Raw genomic sequence first — 19,381 nt, forward strand, 5'->3', positions numbered from 1 at the left:
AAAAAGTAGACACCCAAAGGTATTTACTAAGAGGCATGGTGAGTTTTTTAAGTTGTAATTTGTTTATCACTATTTTTTCTTTGTTTTTGCATACTGTAACCAAAGCAGTACAGCGTCACCATATGACTGGTGTGGTGGTGATAAGGACACTGACTAGTGATTAGAATGTTTAAAAAATATGCATAATGTTTTCTTTTTTTTTTTTTTCATGTTTTTTTTTTTTACCAGAGCAGTACAGTGGCACTAGGGTGCCACTGTACTGCTCTGGGGAGGTGATCTGGATGTATTAATTGTTTTACACTACAGTGATGATCAATGGATAAGCAATTATGTTTACTTTGTGAATGGCATCTGTTCATGTTCTATTGTGTACTATTGTGATAGCTGTAATTGGTCACAGCTATCACATGGTACACCAGGTCCTCTGTGATTGGCCCTATACTATGTAATCATTGTGAACAATAACAGAGATCACAGTAGTACACAATGGCTATAAATGCAAGCCATTGTTCTTTTACAGCCGCCATGTGATCACTGTGATTGGCCACAGTGATCACATCACACCAGAGCCACATACAGTGGCCTGGTATGCTGATCTTTGTTCCACTGTCCGGTGAACACAGCGGATCACAGATCATGCCTCTGTGCGCCCCCAGGGTGCGCATAAAGCACGCAAGGATGCCATATGATGCCCACCCAGAATAGCAGTGTTACCGCCTGACAATTTTAGTACTATAGGCCAGACGAAAGGTGGTTAATAATTATCCAGAATTTCAAGATAATTTGAAGGAAGTCTATACTGAAAGAATATTGGAGCTCCAGTTGTCTAATTGTTAAACATCAGTCTAACTTGCTATTCTGCATAGTTGTAGTCAGTGGCTCAAAAAGTGAGAACCTGACAGAAAGCTTTTTGTCTTAGAATGAGGTAAGAGAGAGGAAAAGCAGATCATGCATGTTAATAGCTGCAAAGGGAACATAAAATCCCAAATAAACAAACATGTTCTAATTTCTTGTTCTGTGATTAAAGTGTGAATGTTTGGGTTGATTATAAACAGGCTTAATCGGATATTCTGCCTTGGTATCTTAAATGGTCGTTTTGGCAAACAAAGGGTGTTATAAACAGGAGTGATACAGTGGATGGTAAAGATTCAAATTTATGAAAAGCCAAAACTTTATTTACAGTTTTGCATAGAATGTGGAAAGGATAGAAACCCTGTCTGGTCTGTGATACACAAAGTGAGGCCCCGTACACACGACCGAGTTTCTCGGCAGAATTCAGCCAGAAACTCGGTCGGAGCTGAATTCTGCCGAGAAACACTTTCGGCCGAGGAAGCCGACGAGGATCTCGGCGAGGAAATAGAGAACATGTTCTCTATTTCCTCGTTGTTCAATGGGAAATTTCGGCTCGCCGAGATCCTCGGCGGCTTCACAAGGAACTCGACGGGCAAAACAATGTGTTTTGCCCGTCGAGTTCCTTGGACGTGTGTACGGGGCCTGATAGGAAAAGTATCACTTTTTGAGTTGTCACAGGAAAAGGAGAATAGGTGACAATGGGAGATTTACCATTGGGTAAACCTATTTTTGTGATAACTGTTTAAGAGAGGAGTTCGCCTGTTACTTCCTGCTGTGTCTCAGGAAAGGAAGAGAAATAGCTCCGATGGGCACAGGAAGAAAAAGAAAACTGACAATAATTGTAGCCATTTCCTGCTTTATCAAAAACAAAAATAGTTGTTGGCCTTATATACATTTAACCCCTTCACGACGACCGCCTCCCTGCCATTCAAGAGTTTTAAAAGCAGAGGCGGGCATTTACGTCATGTGACCACTGTGATTGGTTGTCACAGCGGTCACATGATTGGAAAGCTCCCGATTGCACGTATGCATCGGAAGCTTACCGATCTCCGCCAGCTACTGTGCTGGGAGCATGCAGGGAGTGCACTCTCAGCACGGTAAGTTGTTTACACATGGCCACATATATGCGGCCACTCAACATTAAGGCCCACCCACGAGAGGCTGCATATATGCATACAGCTGGCGTGAATTGGTTAATATTAGGTGGGCTGGGTGATCCAATCTAACACATTAACAAATTTATGTTAAGAATGTACAATAAATGTATATTTTGAAAGAACATAAGAACTTCTCAGATAAGTGAATAATAATAATAATGATAACTGTGGTGATGTTCACTCCTCCACTGTATCTATAGAGGGAGGCATTGTTGTCACCCAGGATGGAATATAAACATGTCTGCCTTTGTTTATTACATGGCGGTGGGGGGTTATCAAAATACTTAGGAAAGATAACATTATCTATGCTTTTAGTTCAGCTCTCGGGGGGGGGGGGGGTGTCAAGGACACCCCCCCCCCCCCCCCCCCCCATAATTGATGCAGCAACCATATTGATAGACTGGTAAGCTGCAATATATTGCATTTTGTTCTTTGGTTTGTTGATACCAAAGCTGCAATTATGCAAAATAACTACATTTACTCTCTCCAATAACTGAGGGAAACTAAATAAATAGGATATGGAATCAAGTATAACAATATCATACGCAGTACAATTTACCTGCCACACTTCAATTTTGCCCCTGGAAAATTATTCTGATCAGGGAATATTCTCCATTTGGCTGTACAGTATATTTATGCTTTTGTTTGAAGCTGAAAGGTATCTTGTTGCGCTCTATACTGGCACCACATGTTTTATGTAATAATTCAATCCGGAGATTTATGTCTGTATTATTTTAATGTCACTTCAATATGCATGACATATTCTGCCATGAAATGCTCTAGGAACCACTTTATATGAATCATGTATGATAAGAGGCAGCCAAGAGCTCTAGCACACTCTTTCCACATTTTCTACATATTAATATAACATATTTTTATTGCAAAGGCTTCTATTATTGTGTTATACTACATTTTATTGCATTTGCATCTTTATTTAAATCCAAACTATAGGCAGATATAAAAGACCATATATTTTCGAAAAAAAAAAACACCTTACTGAAAAGCATACGTAAACCCAATGAATAAATATCATATAAAATTTAAAGCTGAAGTTTACTTTTTTTGGGGGGGGGGATACAAAACCAAACACATTCGGTATGTGTACTAGTGTGTGTTCTATCACCTGCATCTAGATGCAAAAAAATCCTCCTCTCAGTGACTCCTCAGAGCCACTGGCTATCATGCTAAACAGGCATTGTGGAACAATAATAGTAGGAGTTCAGTAAATGGTGGAGAGGATAGAAGGGATGGGTAAGCGACAAAAATTAATACTAGGGCTGTTACTGATCAAAATGTTTGTGTTCGATTAATCGATTTTTTTAAATCGATTAATCGACTAATTCTGATTAATTATAACACACATACAGATCCAACTACTTTTAGCTGATCTCCTTGCAGGCTGATTCCCAGTGCAGCTACCAACCACTGGAAAAATGGATAGCAGGATACAAAAAACACACAAAGGCAGCGCTCGATGGGAATAGCATTAAAACTTTTATAGTCTTCAAGTAGATAACAAAATAAATATTGCACTGGAGATAAAGTCGATGTAGCTACATAAACTGTAAAAATGGTGTGAGTAATACCAAACGGTAGCAAAAGCAGTCATAAAAAAACATGTAGCTAAGTATGATACTGGTATAAAAATGTGTACAACGATGCCACTGCTGAATCCAGATGAGCCCTTGCGTGTGGCAGATAGTAAGTTCCTGCCGGCATGCAGATATGAAGGCACAGCAAAGGAGCCCTTCAGATCGACACGGCAAGCCCCGCTGGTGTCCATGACGTCACCGGATCTCCGACAGAACTCCCTGAAGCCAGCGGAGAGGTGAGTACCAATCAAAAGAATTTTGATCGATCAAAACATTTTTGATTTTTTTAAAAAAATTAAAGATTGATCGATGAATTAATAGTTAATTTCCACAGCCCTAATTAATACATTTATTGGACATTTACATATATGAAGATAAAAATGTGTGGCATAGGCAAACCCCCCCTTCCCCCTCCACCACCACTTGGGGTATTGGGGCAGCCTGGATGCTGTGGAAGTACCCCAAGTGGTGGTGGGGGGTTTGCTTACGCCACACATTTTTTCTTTATATATGTTAATGTCCATGTCCAATAAATGTATACATTTTTGGATTGGCAGCAGTTTCCTTTGTGGTGTTCTTGTATGTTGTATTTTTGGAAGCATCTCTCCTTTGATTTTGGGTACAGTTACCAGTTCAAATACCATTCCCAGGATTCAATCCTTTGTGAGGGTTTTTTATATCTTTACCTGCCAGTGACAGAAGACAGCCACTTAGGACAGTATGTAGCAGCTCAGAGGAGGCACTACAGGGAAGATTTTTCACAGAAGCAGCTGCCTGTGTGTGGGCCACTTGGTTGCCCCTTTAAAAAGGATTCCTCTATAAAACCTTTACATGAAGGGGAGTGAATTTATTTACTTCCTGGCAGAATCATATACATGTATAAGCTTGGGGTGGAGCTTAGCTAGAGCAGACCAGGCTGGCTGATGGGATGAGAAGAGCCAGGAGATAGAGAGAGCACATAAGGAACAGCATCTTTATTCTGTACTACCACTGGGATGGGCACACCTGCTAAAGGGCACACGAAAGAAGACTGGCACGCAACATGGAACTGATGATTGAGAAACAGAAGGGTTATTTATTTATGAACTTGAGCTGAGAACTGTGACAATAAAATTGAGTTGAACCAAGCTTGGGCTGCTCCGTGGGTCCTCAGTACCTTTGCTGCTGTAAAATTAGATAGTGCCTTTTTAAGCTTATGCTAGACTGTGCATCTCATGAGGTACCCACATGGAGAAAAAAGGATCCCAGGGAAGTCATTTGTGTGCAAACATAGTCAGGCTAGGGGATGGTGGTGGATAGGGGTGTACCACATGCAAGACATCAGGCCCAAAGTTCCCAGCCAGAGTAGCAGTGCTGACTGAAGTGAACAGAAGTATAACCAGTGTGTGCATAGGGCACACCATTAGGCACACTGTACATGCAAGTATGTGAGTGAAGTGGAGTGCTTAGAGGTCTGTGGACTGGTGTAATGGCTGAATAAGCCTTGGTATGGTCCCTGGACTGGTGGAGTACATGTAGGTGATTGAGTCACCTGTGTACATGTCAGTAATGGGATATACACTATTACATATAACTAATGTGATGTATCCAAAAACACTTTAGTGTGTTATTATAATGTAAATTCAAAAGCAATTCAAAAGTTTAAAAATGTAATTTCAAAAGTAATCTTCAATGTTCTTATCCAAGTGTGTTGTCACCCTGGAACACACATTTTTATTGGAGACTACAAGTGGACATTTCAACTCATTATGTAGGTATGGTCCATGTGATGGACTTTTTACCTATATGCTTCAGTTTAATCCTCCCTGCTTGTTTAAGGCTGTTAATTGTAGTTACTCTTCTGCAGCCAGTGCTGTTTCAAATGTTAATTGTTCTAGCCCTGTGTTTACTGGTTACTGTGATTAGATAAGGGGCTCATGTTAATTATGCTGATTGCTTCATTGTGATAATTATCTCTCTATATGCGGTGCCGAACCGGCTAGCTACTGAGTAGTTCAAAGAAATATCTTTATTTCAAAGGAGCTGTATTGAAGACCCCCCACTGTGTGAGGGGGGGCGGAGATTTGTCATTGTAACAGTTGTAACCACATATAAGCTCTGGCTTCTTACGATTAAAACTCTGTGTTGTTCAAGCAGTAAGCTGGTCTCATGTGTGGCTTTCTGGGCGATTCCAGGGATATCCCTCCTCGTGGAATATTGGGGTGATTTTCGTTATGGGAAGAAGGGAACGTTGACGGGGATATCATACCGATACCGTCACAAATTGGTTGGCAGCAGCGGGATCTTCCCTCTACTCTCCTTTACACCCGGATTCCAAGCAGACACTGGGAACAGTGAATGGAAGGCTGCTACACCCTGCTTAAAAGAAATACACTGAAAGAACTACTGGAAGTTCGTGGAAGGATTGCTAGCAACAAAACCAAGCGGGTCATCATAGCAGAATTAATGGAGCTAGACCAGGAGAACGGGATTACAGCAACGCCAGCAGTACAAGAGATGGAGACACCAGTGATTCAGGAGGAGTCACCAACCAACAAGCTCATGAGAGAGAAGCTAGCGTGGTTCGGCCCGAACCCAACGCCAGATGTGGTACTGAAAGTGATGGACATGTTAGCGAAGGAGGCTAAAGAAATAAGGGACGCAGAGCTACAGTTAAAACTGGCAGCAGTCCAACAAGCAGCCGCACCTTCTCCGAACAGTGAGTACAGCACAGCAGACGCAAGGAAGATTCCGTTTAGCGCTTTTAAAGCTTTTGATGAAAAGGACTGTGAGATTGATAACTTCCTGGCGGATTTTGAGCGACAATGTAACCTGCACCGAATAGCTAGAAGAGACTGGGTCGCAATATTGTCAGGCAAACTGTCAGGCAAAGCTTCTGATGCTTTCCGGACCGTGCCAGATCAGGATATCCATAGCTACGCCCGGGTTAAAGAAGCGCTCCTGGCTCGTTATGCAGTAACCCCAGAGTCCCACCGACAGAAGTTCAGGGACTCACGCAAAACCACGAAAGACTCTTACGCAGAATGGGCATGCCAGCTGTCCCTGTCGGCCTCTAACTGGGTTAACAGCAGCCAGGCCACCACCGCAGAGGACATTTTGCAACTAATGCTCCTGGAGCAATTTTACAATCACATCCAGACGGACGTCAAAGATTGGGTGAGAGATCGCAGGCCCATGACTCTACCAGAGGCCGCGAAGTTGGCGGATGAATATGCGGATACTCGCAAGACAAACCAGGTCACACCACGGGTACAACCTCCACAACCAACGGCGCCCTCACACCCACCAGCCGCTAGATACCAACCGCCTAACAGACCGATGACATCTAGCCCTCGCTACCCACGCCAGGAGGACAACGAACAACGCTGCTTCCGGTGCAAACAGTTGGGTCACTTCAAGCAGAATTGCCCCATGAATGACAACACCAGGTCAAATTGGTCTCAACCTGGGTACCGCCCACCAGCAGCAGCCCATTGTGTAGACTCGGCTTGGGATCCCCAGGAGCTGGGTCAGGAAGAACCATTGGGCACCCCTTACGAAGCCCTCATGGTACAATCTGTTATTACGGACAACAGGGAACACCATTGTCAGCTGGTCATGGGCGACTGCCATGAGCCGGAGGGGCCTTGGAGGGAGCTGGGCAGAAAGAGGCACCGCCAGCTACCCTCCAAGAAGAAGAGGTCCTGGAAGTCATATAACCAGCGGACCTGGGAGGAGAAGAAGCGACTGGAGGAGATGGAATCGCAGCGGGCGCCCCAGATGCGGGCCGAGATGTTCGCCAAGGGCCCACCGGTGGCCCCTTACACCACCACCCAGTTCCTGATGATGAAGGACCACGTGGAGAGCCTGCAAGACATGAGCAAGCAGGATCTGATCCGTGAGTACATAGAGCTGGAGGAGTGCATAAGCCGCATGGAGGAGGAGAACAACCACCTGAGGTCACAGCAGGCTGACCCCCCCAGGCTCCATGAACTGGAGATGGAGCTGGAGAGGCTCAAAGAGGAGAACCTGCGGCTGCGGAGGGAGCAGGGGGTGGCTGACCTTATGGGGCTCTGAGTCCCCTCTCCCCCCCCCCCCCCCGGACTCTGAGCACCAGTGCTACAGCATTTCAACAAATATAACTTTTTCTTTTTATGAATCTCCTGTGACTGTCACTTCAGAGCCATAACCTGCCCCTCCCATAGCGGGACACCTAGACGGCAGCGCACAGACCCATTCGCCGTCTTCACACTGACTTCTGGTGACTTTGCAGATCGCACAAAGACTTGGGGACTGACCGGCGTGTGATCTGACGACCCGGTGGCATACCTGAGTCTGAAGCAGTTGCCAAGGGAGGTCAGTCATGCCAAACGGAGTTAACCTCGGACTAAAAGCTCTGAACCCGTCAACCCTATTGGACCAGGAGAGGTCCAACCGGCTTTTCCGGAGCAGGGAGAAGAAGGGGGGCCATTGTGATGGACTTTTTACCTATATGCTTCAGTTTAATCCTCCCTGCTTGTTTAAGGCTGTTAATTGTAGTTACTCTTCTGCAGCCAGTGCTGTTTCAAATGTTAATTGTTCTAGCCCTGTGTTTACTGGTTACTGTGATTAGATAAGGGGCTCATGTTAATTATGCTGATTGCTTCATTGTGATAATTATCTCTCTATATGCGGTGCCGAACCGGCTAGCTACTGAGTAGTTCAAAGAAATATCTTTATTTCAAAGGAGCTGTATTGAAGACCCCCCACTGTGTGAGGGGGGGCGGAGATTTGTCATTGTAACAGTTGTAACCACATATAAGCTCTGGCTTCTTACGATTAAAACTCTGTGTTGTTCAAGCAGTAAGCTGGTCTCATGTGTGGCTTTCTGGGCGATTCCAGGGATATCCCTCCTCGTGGAATATTGGGGTGATTTTCGTTATGGGAAGAAGGGAACGTTGACGGGGATATCATACCGATACCGTCACAGTCCACTGTTGTCATCATTAGGAAACTTGTCATGAGAAAAGCCACAACCAGAATGTTTGTAGACAGGAAGTGGCTGCAAAGTGACTGTAGGAGTATTTTACTTCAAAAATAGCAATTGTTTAGGATACATGCGATAGGAAACTAGGGACTACTTTAACAATATATATAGTGGGCATAATAATGTAACATGCTATAAAATAAAAATAGGTTATAAAATAGAAATAAAACCAGTGTGTGAACATCATACATGTTGTCTTCTTTTGTGTATCATTGATCATAAGCCTTCTCAAAGTTCAGTAAAGGCTAGACTAAGGCCGGACCGTTTCCAGCGGAGATTCCTCCTCCGGATTTTGATCCGATGGCTTGTACACACCATCGGATCAAAATCCGTGTGGAATACATCCGCGGTGATGTGTCGCGCCGTTGCCGCGATGATGACGCGGCGACGTGCGCGACGCTGGAAGGTAAGTACTTCCACGCATGCGTCGAATCATTACGACGCATGCGAGGGAGGGGAGCGGACGGATTGATCCGGTGAGTCTGTACAGACCACCGGATCAATCCGCTGGACAGGATTTAAGCGGATAGATTTCTTAGCATGCTAAGAAATTTTTATCCGCTTGAAATCCGTCGGCTGGATTTTAATCCGCCGATAAATGTCCGCTAGGCCGTACACACGACCGGATCTATCTGCTGGAACTGATCAGCGGATCAATCCCAGCGGATAGATCCGGTCGTGTGTACGAGGCCTCAGAGAGATTTGTTGAAGATGGTATAAAAGAATAGTCATCTTGGGAAAGTGATGTATTACTCTAGCCAATGTGGCTTTAAAATGTATATTTAAATACATAGTAAAAATGCCACAGTTTTTCATTTAATTTAAAATTACCCTGCCACAGTGCCTTGCATAGAAAGACTGACAGGGGAGGTCAAAGTAATATTGGCAATTGCAGATTACTGTATTGCACATTGATGTTAATCTAACACAGGAAACATGTTTACAGACCTCAGGGATAAGCTAAAAATGTTATGCTGGTTAGTCAAGCACTTGCTGGGGAAGGTGGTTGACCAAGCTGTACTATTTACCTGCTGGGAAGAAAATTGAGGTCAAAGGCCTAATTTAGCTGTAAGGCCTCGTACACACGGCCGAGGAACTCGACGTGCCAAACACATCGAGTTCCTCGGCCAGTTCAGCCCTGAAGCCGCCGAGGAGCTCGGCGGGACGAGAGCTCCCATAGAACAACGAGGAAATAGAGAACAGGTTCTCTATTTCCTCGTCGAGCTCCTCTTCGGCTTCCTCGGCCGAAAGTGTACACACGACCAGTTTCCTCGGCAGAATTCAGCCAGAAACTCGGTCGGAAGCTGAATTCTGCCGAGGAAACTGGTCGTGTGTATGGGGCCTCCGTCTAAATTCCAAGAATGGTTGAAAAGCATTCCTAATCTTTTGGAAAGTAACAGTATACACATACATATGACAAATGTGATTTTAGCTGTTTATCTAAGTCTGAACTCTGAAACGGATGAAAATATATGTTTGCCTTTTGCATTTAGTGAATATTTTATGTTATATGTTTTTCTGAGCATACCGCAGATAAAAACACATGACGTCAACTTTTGATAGCTGATGAGGTACTGAAATTGATTATTTTAACAGTACTTAGGTCTCTTGTTTTTAATTTATTATAGCATTATTACAGTGTGGCAGATAAAAACAACTTTTTGTAAAAAAAAAAAAAAAAAAAGACAAGCTTGGGCACTTGAATACATTTTAATCCAAAAGACTTACCAAACCATGCCTGTTGCTCGCCTTCCACTTCGATAGCCAAACCAAAGTCTGCCAGTTTCACAGCTGCCCCTTTTAGCTTTGAAGCCAACAACAGGTTTTCTGGCTGCAGATAACAAAGATGGAGAGGCTTCATCAGAATTAATATACAACATTAACAGTACCTTTCAACTGTTGAAGGGGATAAAGGCAGCTGGTTGATAAGCCAAACCAATACTTTCCTAGCCTCTAGTTACCAAATTCTTAGTCAAGCCATACAGTATGCAGTTTAAAAGAAATATGTTAAAAGATAAATAAAGAAGCTGACATTTTTTACCTTCTGAAAATGCTAGTGCTTCCCCAATAGCTTTAATACTTTTGCGAGACATTGACTCAAAAAAAAAAAAATGATGAGGAATATCAGAAAAAAGTACCAATTTGTATGCTTGCTCTGGGTTAATGAATCAACATGGCAGCCAGGCATCTTCAAAAGGAGAGATCAGAAATAGGAACATTCATGCTTCAACTTTTACTTTAAGTTTTAATAATGCTGAAAGGGTGGTAGATGTCAGCCCAGTGTTAGATAATAAAAATATTTATATGGTCTACCATGTATGCTCCAAACACACAGGTATACCAGCACACTAAAGAACATATGCACACAAGAATATGCATAAAACTACTATTACTTTACAAAACCAGAGGAAATGTACTAATGCAAAGAAGCAAAAAGATCACTTATTAAGTTCAGAATTTGTTTCTCGAATTCCATTTCTGTAAGTGCCTCGTGCATATGGCCAGCACTGGCATCTCCTGAATTTCTCTGCCTCTTCCTCAGAATGCTCGTCAAGGAAGGGGTGAAACCATGGAAACATATATTAGTAGAAATTAGCAAACTTCTGAAAAGTTTGATACATTCTGGCTCAGAAAAACTTTTTGAAAAACTCTAGACATTTTTCATTTCATGAATAGGAAATCCTTTGAAGTCAATGTGGATCAAAACCAAGCTTCAATAAAGGTTTATTAAAAAGCAACCCTAAATAATGGGATAGTGAGGCCAAAAAAGAAAAAAAAACTTGTATGTAAATCTGTAGAAACCAGGAAAACCAGTAGTAATTCCTGAAGATATAAAGCAGAAGTAGTTGAAGCTGTCTGGGAAGCTGAATAACAAAAACACTGAAGTTCAAATTTGATTTGATTTGGGACATCCAAACTTCTGACCTTTAGCCTAGGTTCACACTGAGCTGCAGGAATGAACCCGTGTGAGTTCAGCTGAACTCGCACGATTTTACTCCCGCATGTCAGTCCCGTTTTCAGTGGCTGAAATCGCGAACGTAGTACAGAAACAACTTTTTGAAATCAGTGCGGCACCGCAAATGCGGCATCGCAAATGCGTGGTCACACCGGTTAGGATGGTGTCATTGCCGCAGATTTGACATGTCAAATTGCATGTCAAATTGCACCAGTGTGAACCGAGGCTTAATCCAAATTCCATCCCTTTCAAATTCTGGTATTTTAACATTAGAGATTAATGCTAATTTGCCTTGTGTGGGTGTCACTGTTTTTTTTTTTTTTTTTTTTTTTCATCTTATGCTCTCCCAGCTTACTGATCTGCAGAAAATCAGTATGTCCTGATGATGGCCACATGCAGGAATATGGATTGTAAATTGCAGAGCTGATACAATTTAGGGCATAGAATCCCACCAGGAAAATGTGAGTCTTCATAAAATTCTTAGATGATTGAAAGACAAGGCTCACTTCTAAATCACATAAAAGAAAAATGAGCAGAGGATATTGTTATCCCATAGGCAAGAAAACACAGATGGTAGCTATAGGATGGATGATACCACTGGGTATACATACATAATAGGCAATTATTAGGACCCCTGAGATCTCAGTTTTTTTGTTTTGTTTTTTTTCGCTTACAGAAAAGTCACCTAGATAATGGAGAAAGGCATCTAACAATGTAAAATTAGAAATCATTTTTATTGCTGTGTTACGTGTATTAACAGTATTATCAGTCAAACTTTGTGGGAGTGGTAGGTATGTGTTTTCTTATTCAATGGACATATAGCTAGTGAGTAATGAGTAAGTGAATGATAAGATTACTCTCATTTTCTGCATGCTCTGTGGATTATACACTGTATGACACTGAAAATTTTAAGAGGGTGCTTTCTCTGTCATGGATGTTAAAAATGTAATGTTTTGTCATTTTGATACTTTTTCTTTTACAAAAAGTTTTATTGTCATATAAAGCAACAGTACAGGTTTACGCTAGAGTGTTATAGCATACATTATACAAAGCAAATCCAGGCCCTAACCAACATAAACTAAGCAGGAGCCGAGCTCTTATGCTATACTCAAATAGAGAAAAAAAGTCCTTAGAAGCATAAGGTCTAGAACTTGGTCTACGCCCGGCTGTCTATAAACCTGTAGAACAAATATATAATACACAACAAGAGAACCTAAAGGTTAGCATCCTCTAGAAAGAGTAGAAAGGATTAACTGCAAAAAGAAAAGAGACTATGGGAGAATAAAAAAAAGAGAAGAAGAATGGAGCAGAGCGAGAAGAGGAGTAGAAGGTGAAGAGGGAGAGATAGAGGAAGGGAGTGTGAGGTCCACGGGGTGCGCGCAAGAGGAGTCCTATATTGATAGTAATGCAGCGTCAAACCTAGAAGGGTGGTAGAGTGCAATACAAGGCTGCCATACCCTAATAAACATGCGTGTCAGAAAGGACCTCATTAACCATGACATCATTCAGGCGGTTTTTGACTGCCTCAAAGCTAAGTGTGGGGTTTTTTTATGCTCTCGCGATTGTCAACCTTGTTGCAGTAAAGAGATGCTGGGCTAGTTGCCGTTTTGGACGCAATAATTCCACGATAAGCTTACCAAGGAGTGCTACATAGGGACCCCTTTTAATGTTAATCTGAAATGAATTGCGAAGGAGAGTGTATATCCTAATCCACAGTCTGCACGCCCGTGGGCATGACCACCAAATATGTGTCATGGAGCCCTCCTGGGAACACCCTCTGAAACAGAGCGGAGAATAATTTGGAATAAATCGAGCCAATCTCACCGGTGTGTAGTACCACCTGTATAAAACCTTATAGGCATTTTCCAAGATCAACACGTTACGTGAGCACCTGGACAGAGTTAGAGTCATTACCTGCCAGTCCTCAGGGTCCAACTGCTTCCCCAACTCTCTCTCCCATTGAAGGTGGTAGGATATCACGGGGGTCTCCTTGTGGATATCACAGCTGAATATATCAGCGATATCAGGCCCGGTGAATGGGCTCTGGCTCTATAGAGACCCTCAAAGGGGGTCAAAGTATAAGGGGTAGGTTGAGACTTAGGAAGACTTTGAAAAAAGTGGCAAAGTTGTAAATAGTGATAGTGCTCTCGCAAAGGAATACTGTGAGAAGAGCGTAAAGCATCAAATGTCAAAATCCTAGTAGGTCTTAAGAGTGAGTGAACATCTGTGAACCCGTTCGTGGTCCACCATGAGAATTGGGAGGGATTATCACGACCTGGAGGAAATAGAGGGCAATGCAAAAGTCGTAAGAGGGGGAGATGAGGAGAGATCAACCCCGCAGAGTACTTTACCGAGTCCCAGAGGTGCAGGGAATGGGCCAGACAGGGCCCCATATCCAACGGTCGATGCACAGGAGGGAGCCAGGGCAATGAGGAGATGGGAATAGGGTCGATGTCAACCAAATCAAGCATAGCCCAGAGCGGAAGCTGATAAGTCTCATGAAGGCGCGAAAGAGGTGCTATATTAGCAGCTGTATAATAGGCCCGTAGATTAGGAACCGAAAGACCACCATTGATTCGCCTAGCAAACAAAACCCGTTTGCCAATTCGAGGGCGGGTCGAACCCATATAAATTGCATAATTCTACATTGATGTATGCAGAGAATATGTGAATGAACCAGAACAGGCAGGACACGGAAAAAATATAGTAATTTCGGGAGGTAGGACATACGAATAGCTGTTATTCTGCCGAACCATGACGAAGGTAAATGTGACCAGGACAACAGCATATCCGTTAGCCTTTTAAACAAGTGTGGAAAATTAGCCTGGTACAATCCAGAGTATGTAGGGGTAAGGTGGATTCCCAAATAGGGTAGCGAGGAGACCCATTGGAAGGGGAACACCGACTGTAAATCCCCCAACAAACCAGGAGAAAGATTAACCGATAATGCTTTTGATTTGGCAGGATTAACTCGGAGCCCCAAAAGGGAAGCAAAGGTGTCTAAAAGGGATTGTAAATTTGGTAAGGAAGTTCTAGGGGAGGTTAAAGTGAGAAGAATATCATCAGCAAAAAGGGAAATTTTGTGGGGATAGCCCGCCACTTCAATGCCCTGTATGTCCGGATGTGAGCGAATCGCCTCCGCTAGGGGTTCCAGAGCCAATACAAAAAGAAGAGGTGACAGGGGGCAATCCCTGACGGGTTCCCTCTTGATATTAAAGAGAGAAGATTCAAATCCACAATACTTAATTTTTGCCCGGGGGGAGTCATATAAGACTGACATCCAGTGCATAAACGATGACCCGAAGCCATAATGCCTAAGAACAGACATGAGATAGGGCCACAACAAAGTGTCAAAGGCCTTGTTTACATCCAGAGACAAGAGCATGGATTCCAGCGAGCGAGTGTGAGCTATGTGTTGGAGTTGCAATATACGCCGAATAGCATCATTAGCCTATCTCTGAGGCATAAAACCGACTTGGTCCTTCCCGATCAACCGAGGAAGAAAATAGTTTAGGTGATTTGCCAGAATTTTGGTAAAAATTTTCATATCAATATTAAATAGGGAAATAGGCCTAAAATTGGCCCAGGAGGAGTGATCGCGATTCGGTTTAGGGATCATCACAATGCTTGCCGTTAAGAGGTCCGGGGTGCAGCAATGACCATTTTTAACAGAGTTAAACATGGCCGTTAAACGCGGGGCTACCACAATGGCCAGTTTTCTATAGTAAAGTGCCGTAAAGCCATCCGGCCCCGGTCGTTTTCCCACCTTAAGATCCTTAATACTCTGGAGGACCTCTAAAACTTGTATGTCCCGGTCCATGAGGGTAACATGCGCCTCCGTCAGAGTCGGGAATGAGAGACGGCTGAGGAAGTCAGCAGTGTCCCGAGCGTTAAATTGTTCCGGGTCTGAATACAATTTGGTAAGGCGGAACTCCTCCAATATATGTATCCGGTTGCCCGTGGGAGCGAATTTAGGAGCGAAAGTCCTGAGTCTATTAGCCAGCATTCGATTTGGTTTGTTTGCCCTGGTATACCACCTCTGGCGGGACCAACGTAAGATGCATTCAGCCCCCTCAGTAAGACAAATATCTAACTCTGTACGGGCCTGCTCCAAGAGTTTACGAATGCCAGGGGTGGGGGATTGTTTAAAAACCGCAGATAACGCCTCCAGACGGGTCTCCAAGGCCTTATGCTTCAGACCCCGTTCTCGCTTACGTGTCGACACCAGCCGAATAATGTGGCCTCGGAGTACTGCCTTATACGCCTCCCAAAGCATTACAGATGAAGCAACCGACCATTTATTATCACAAAGTCCAAAGCACAAAATCGACCCACCACAAATGCACTGACAATATCACACACAGATTACGGCCAAGACCGTAAAGGTCACCAATCGTGGCCCGCGATGGGCCGAACACACCTGCAACTCCTGCGGGAATGCTCAGCACAGCGCAAGCCAGCCCACCCGAGCCACAGATCAAAAGCATACAAGAAAAACAAGAAAAAAAAAGGGGGGGAGGGAGAACCAAATGACCATGTGAGCACGACCCAATCACAGAGGCCCAATGACGCCATCACACATTTGGGGAAGCACCGGGCAAGGGGTAAACCACATGGCAAGGCGGACAGGGGCAAGGGAGGGGGGAGAGGAGGGGCTACCAAGACCAGATAGGGGGAAAGAAAGGGGAAAAAATGGAAAAAGGGAGGGGCAGTCCAGATGTCTCATTGAGTTGGAAGCAGAAATGTCCATGTCCTGCAACTGGGCCCCCACACTGAGAAGTCAATGGTGCGATGTAGAGTCATTTTCATAGCTCAAGATGAGACTCAGATGTCAATAAAAAAAAAAAAGAAGAACAAAACCACAGGCGTCGGGCAGGCCAGTCCCTCGGGGCCCCTGGAACATCAAACAAGAATCAATGCTGTCCTCCCGAGGGGAAATCCTGGAATCGCTGAGCTTGCAATGATCGAAGAGCCTGGGACCCCCATTGAGACCTCTGCGAGGATCCGTGGGGTGACCGGGACAGACCCAGAAGGGCAGAGGAAGACTCCGGTTGAGAGGGAGGGAGATCAAACTGAAGATCCTGAAAGTGTCGCCGTAAGTCTGGCAATGAGGATGCATGAAACTGATGACCAAGATGATAAAAGGAGAGCTTAAAGGGGAACCTCCATCTGTAACGGATGCCCCGAGCTTGTAGAATCAGCAAGTAAGGCTTCAGACTCCGCCTCTTGGCTATGGTGACAGGGGAGAGGTCAGCAAATAATTGAAGGGGATTGCCCTGGTAGGAGTGGTCCGGGAGATCCCTTGCAGCTTGCAGGACCCTTTCCTTGGTCCTGTAGTAGTGAAATTTGATGATAATGTCTCTGGGGGGACCCTCTGTGGGCTTGGGAGCAAGAGACCGGTGTTTGCGGTCGAATTCCAATCGCTCCGAAAGGAACATTAGGCGCCAGCTCCCGAAAGAAAGCCGTGGCTGTCCCCTGCAGTGATGGTCTCTGGGAGCCCACGGATGCAGAGATTGTCCCTTCGAGCCCTGTTCTCAGAGTGCTCTAATTTGTCCTGTAGAGTTAAAAGTTCAGCATTCAGCCTCTCAACCTCGTCCTCATGACCCTCCAACACTGTTGTTGTCAAGTCCATCCGCTGCTCCAATTGATTGGCGCGGTGGCCCAGCTCCTTAAGACCCCTCATTAGGTCTGCTGAAAGCTTACGGGAGGCAGCGTTTATTTCATAACGCACTATACCGCGGAACTTCTGAAGCAGGGCTTTAGAGCCATTGTCAGTGGGGTTCACTAAATTGGAGGGGAACTGAAACAAGCTGTCCTCAGACTGCTGTGTAGTGTCGTCCCGGTCCGGAGGCTCGGGCGCCATTTTGCCCTTTCCCTTCCCTCTCCCCACGGAAGGGGAGGCCGTTTGCTGGGAGCGGTAGCGCTGCTGGTTCCGGGGGCGTATTGTACATACCTGTCAGGCGCCAGGTTAAGGCAGGGAGCTTGCGTGGTGGCGTCAGGGAGCAAAATGTGCCTTATACGCCGAGTTTAAGTGGTCAGACGGCGCGGAGCAGGGAGATCAAGCTGTCATCCACCCCGACTCTGCGTATGCGCCCCCCAGGGCTAAGGTTCAGTACATAGCAAAAGTTAAGACAAGCAGCTATTCATTCCAGTTCAGGGACCGTTGCCTGGCCAGCTAAAGTACTTTTGCTTTCAGGGGGGATTTGCTGAGTAAAAACAAAAAACAACACACAAAAAAAAACAAGTCCACTTGGAGGGGACCAGGGTGCAGCAAGATGGCCGCCTAACACAGGGCCACAATCGATCCACCGCCTGCAGGCCACTAGTAAGGGGTGCCGCTAGATGTTGTGGGTAGCGAGTGGCACATGGATATGCGCCAAGGGTCGTAACTAGAAAGATCCAGGCGCAAGGAAAGTCACAGAGAGTGAGAGCTCTGGTGCGTCACGCGGGTGCAGCAAGATGGCCGTCGTGAAGTAGCCTGGAGCCTCTGATCCCTTTGCAAGCCGCCGGAGATGAATCCAGTTTCGGGATCCAGAGGTAGCGGTCAGCCTGCGGGTAGGCTCTGGAGCCTGTGTTGAGGGAAGCTAAGCTCAGGGAGGCCCGCGAGGCCGGGAACAAGCAGGGTTACCTCTAGCTGGTGGAGGAAGATGGCCGCCGATCGTGGAGGGAGGCCGGAGCCACAATCTGTCTCCCGGGCGGTCACAGGCACTCAGGGCACTCAGGGCGCTGCGATTTCGGGGCTTGTGGGGTGCACTCCCTATCCGGCAGGCCCCAGGGGTGCAGTGTTGGAGGCTGGATGGGCCCCCTGGAGGCGAGATTACTGCAGATTACGATCTTGATAGCTGGAGCTCAGCAGCAACACGTCCTGTCCGGCGCCTCACCAAGCCACACCCCTGTCATTTTGATACTTTTTGACAAGTGTGGATATTTGTTCAAGCACTGACTAAATTGAAAGCCAGAACTCTCGACCACTGCAAATGTTTGGACCTGAACCACAAACCCCATTGAAGTCTAAGGGGCCCAAACTTGAAAAATCAAAAATCACAATTTTGAAGGCTTATATGCAAGTTATTGGCCATAAAAAATGATATGAGGGCCCAGCTACTGCCCTGGGGGACATGTACACTTTTAAAAATATTGTTATTAAAGAAGCAGTGATTTTAATGATGCTTAAAGTAAAACAATAAAAAAAATGCCTTTGAATATAGTGCCTGGGGGTCCCCTTACTGTGCCTGTAAAGTGGTGCATATGTACATTGTATAGAACCTGTTTCAGCAGGTTGCACTCGAAACAAGATTAGAGATTTTTTGGATACATTTTGGTGTTTCTTTGGCAGACTTTGGATGAAAATAAAGATTTTTTTTACCACAGTGAGCAAGCGTGAAGTGAAGTAGCTAAATTATAGTACACTCACACCAAGATTAACAATTTTCTTTTCTCTTTTGCAGACTTTAGATAGAAGTAACAGATGCAAAAAAAATGGTCTTTGGGTGTTGGTGGTGCCTTCAGCCCGTAACCCTATAAAGGTACTCTTGATGAAAGCAAGAATTGGCCTTGCTGTAAAAAATAGAAATGTGATGCACCTGTCAAACAGGTGAGGAAAAAATGGTCCTTAATTGTGGCTGTTAATTGTGCCAATGATACCTTTACCAAAGAATTACTTCAAGATAAAATCAACACCCACAAAGGCAGCCTAGACAGTCTTGCACAGATTTGAGTTTCCAATAACACTTAATCAATGACATCGGCATCAGGGGCTTGATAGCTACTGCTAAACCAGGACTTATTCATTTTGACAAATGTCAGCCTGTCAGGGGAA

At 44.7% G+C, this 19,381-nt stretch overlaps 1 protein-coding gene across 3 annotated transcripts in view; it reads right to left on the reverse strand.

Moving 5' to 3' along the window:
* The window catches only part of CAMK2A (calcium/calmodulin dependent protein kinase II alpha), a 303,342-nt gene that overhangs the window by 68,731 nt on the left and 215,230 nt on the right, over positions 1 to 19,381 (reverse strand). For all 3 annotated transcript variants that reach the window (XM_040345018.1, XM_040345016.1, XM_040345017.1), the window contains exon 7: positions 10,335 to 10,437. In XM_040345018.1, coding sequence (XP_040200952.1) covers positions 10,335 to 10,437 — 103 coding nt within the window. The remainder of the gene's footprint in view (positions 1 to 10,334; positions 10,438 to 19,381) is intronic.

This window comes from Rana temporaria, chromosome 3 (assembly GCF_905171775.1).
Source record: "Rana temporaria chromosome 3, aRanTem1.1, whole genome shotgun sequence".
Taxonomy (NCBI): Eukaryota; Metazoa; Chordata; class Amphibia; order Anura; family Ranidae; genus Rana; species Rana temporaria.